Source organism: Austrofundulus limnaeus, unplaced genomic scaffold (assembly GCF_001266775.1).
Source record: "Austrofundulus limnaeus strain Quisiro unplaced genomic scaffold, Austrofundulus_limnaeus-1.0 Scaffold84, whole genome shotgun sequence".
Lineage (NCBI taxonomy): Eukaryota > Metazoa > Chordata > Actinopteri > Cyprinodontiformes > Rivulidae > Austrofundulus > Austrofundulus limnaeus.
This window is the reverse complement of record NW_013952486.1, coordinates 932,309-934,366: the sequence shown is the minus strand read 5'-3', so window position 1 is coordinate 934,366 and position 2,058 is coordinate 932,309. Positions and strand designations below refer to the sequence as shown.

The 2,058-nt window shown below is 40.3% G+C and overlaps 1 protein-coding gene across 2 annotated transcripts in view; it reads right to left on the bottom strand.

Annotated features, from left to right (window-relative positions):
* Positions 1-2,058, bottom strand: part of LOC106519888 (cell division cycle protein 20 homolog B) — a 9,362-nt gene that overhangs the window by 1,842 nt on the left and 5,462 nt on the right. The window contains exons 6-8 of one of the 2 annotated variants that reach the window (XM_014011738.1): positions 1,021-1,249; positions 621-746; positions 418-526 (exon numbers count right to left, since the gene is read on the bottom strand). In XM_014011738.1, coding sequence (XP_013867192.1) covers positions 418-526; positions 621-746; positions 1,021-1,249 — 464 coding nt within the window. Of the gene's footprint in view, positions 1-417; positions 542-620; positions 747-1,020; positions 1,250-2,058 lie in introns of both variants that reach the window. The other variant, XM_014011737.1, reaches the window with a different exon arrangement.

Genomic DNA, 2,058 nt, shown 5'->3' with positions numbered 1-2,058 from the left:
ATGTATGGATCACTTGGGTTGTTACCAACATCTGGTGAAAATTTCATGTCATTAGCACCTCTAGTAATATATTTACTGAGAAAAATGTTGACGTCTTCAATACTTATTTTACCCGCTGTTACTACTGAAAGTGCCATTTAGAATTTTTTTAATTTACAAGCCTTTCATTGCCCTTTAAATTCTAAATATCTCATGAATCTGGGGCAAACTGTCAAGCTTTGGATCTAAATAGCTCATAGTTTCAATTTCAGTGAAGCGCCAGGTATGAATGAATCAGACAAACCCTCAAAAACTGAACTCTGAAACTGATGTAGTGCTATTATAATGACATATTCCTACGAGGGTGGGCTGTTGTGTTAAACRGGTGGTCTTGCCTGCAGTGACAGGACATGTAACGTATTTGGTGGGTTTTCTCACCTGTGAGCTGACAGATCTGGCTGAGAGCAGGGGACTCCCAGTTCCACATGGTGATTTGGTGATGAGGAAGACCGTGACCGGTGACAAGAGATTTCTTCCTKTCAGCCCACTGAAGAGAGCAGATCTGTGAAATGTTTTATGTGAACGTCAAGCGGCCTCTRCGCACAATAAAATTCACCTTACAGGCTGTGAGACACAAGCACCTGTGAGTTTGTGTTGATGCACGTCAGGCAGGACTCTGACTGTGTGTCCCAGATTCTAACTGTGCCATCTTTCCATCCTCCTCCTGTAGCGATCACTCGGCTCTGCCATGGACACCACCCCAAAGCCTGGACATGTACAACAACAACAAAAATTCAATCGAGGTTTTGTCACCAAACCTATTTTTTTTTTTACCCCTTAAGTACTTCTGTCCTGTGATTCATCTCTGTACAGGTTCAGATTAGTCACCATGCAGTCACACAGCTGAACATTTGCAGTTTTTAAAACAAACTGATTTTTCTCTGAGTGATTTGGTTCAAATCAAATTAAATGACAAATATCAGATGCAGCCGTGTGTCACTGATTTTTATTTTTTCATTTTTAACTTCTGATTTCAGCCACCTTAACAGCGCTGGGCTGTTTCATGGTTCTGACAGGCTGGCGTGACCTTTTCACCCCTGCGACGTCCTTGTCCCAGACGTGAAGAAGTCCCTCTGTGGAGCCGCTGGCCAGCCATTGGTTTCCTGGTGACCACTGCAGGCCGCAGACGCTGCCGTTCTGCAGAGCGGAGCCCACGACGGCCGGAGCAGCGCGGGGGTCCAGGTGGTGGATGTGTCCGAGAGCGGAGCCGCTGTGAGGTTGTGGACACTGTTAAACACAGCCTTGATGTTGCTCTTAATTTATTTTATGCTTAAAGCAAAATGACAAACGTGTGACATCATAATCAGGAGAGTGATGTTAAAAATGCAAGATCAATGTGCACGTTTAAGAGGATGATAAAAGTTTGTTTGTTAAAGAAATATGAAATAGCATAATGTGTATTGTTGTTCAACAAGGATTTGATATTGTTTTTCGTTTAGTTTGGCTTTTTGTAAATTACTATTGTTTGAATTTACTCTTGGGGAAAAAGGGGCAGATATAAGATTATTTTCTTCTTTCTGCTGCCTTTCATTTTGTTTGTATTTTTTCTAATGTTTATAGATTTTTTAAATTTAATTAAGAAATCCTATTTTTTATTACAAGCATTCCTTCCATTTCAGCCACTGTATTGAAGGACATGAATTAAAAGAGAAATACTTTTTTTTTTAACAAAAACACAGTGTGAAGGCTGAGTACTGCATGACCTGAGTGAGTTGTTAAAGCTAAAAAAGCAGATCAGTAGCTGAAGGAAGCAAAATGCAAACCAAAAGCTTAAAGTAAAACTAAAACCACTAACTAAAAGTTAAATGTAGCAAAAGGCTAAATAAATCAAAAAGTAGCAAAACGCTAGCTAAGAYCTAAAAGTATCAAAACAATAAACAGAAGTTTAAAAAAAGTTCCGCTTCCCTCAGTTAGTAACTATTTCATTCATAAACACACATAACAGTTACATTCTGTTCCACCCTTCTGCGGTCTGTGCCCCTATCTGGCAACCCCCAGAAAAAATCCTAAACCCGCCCC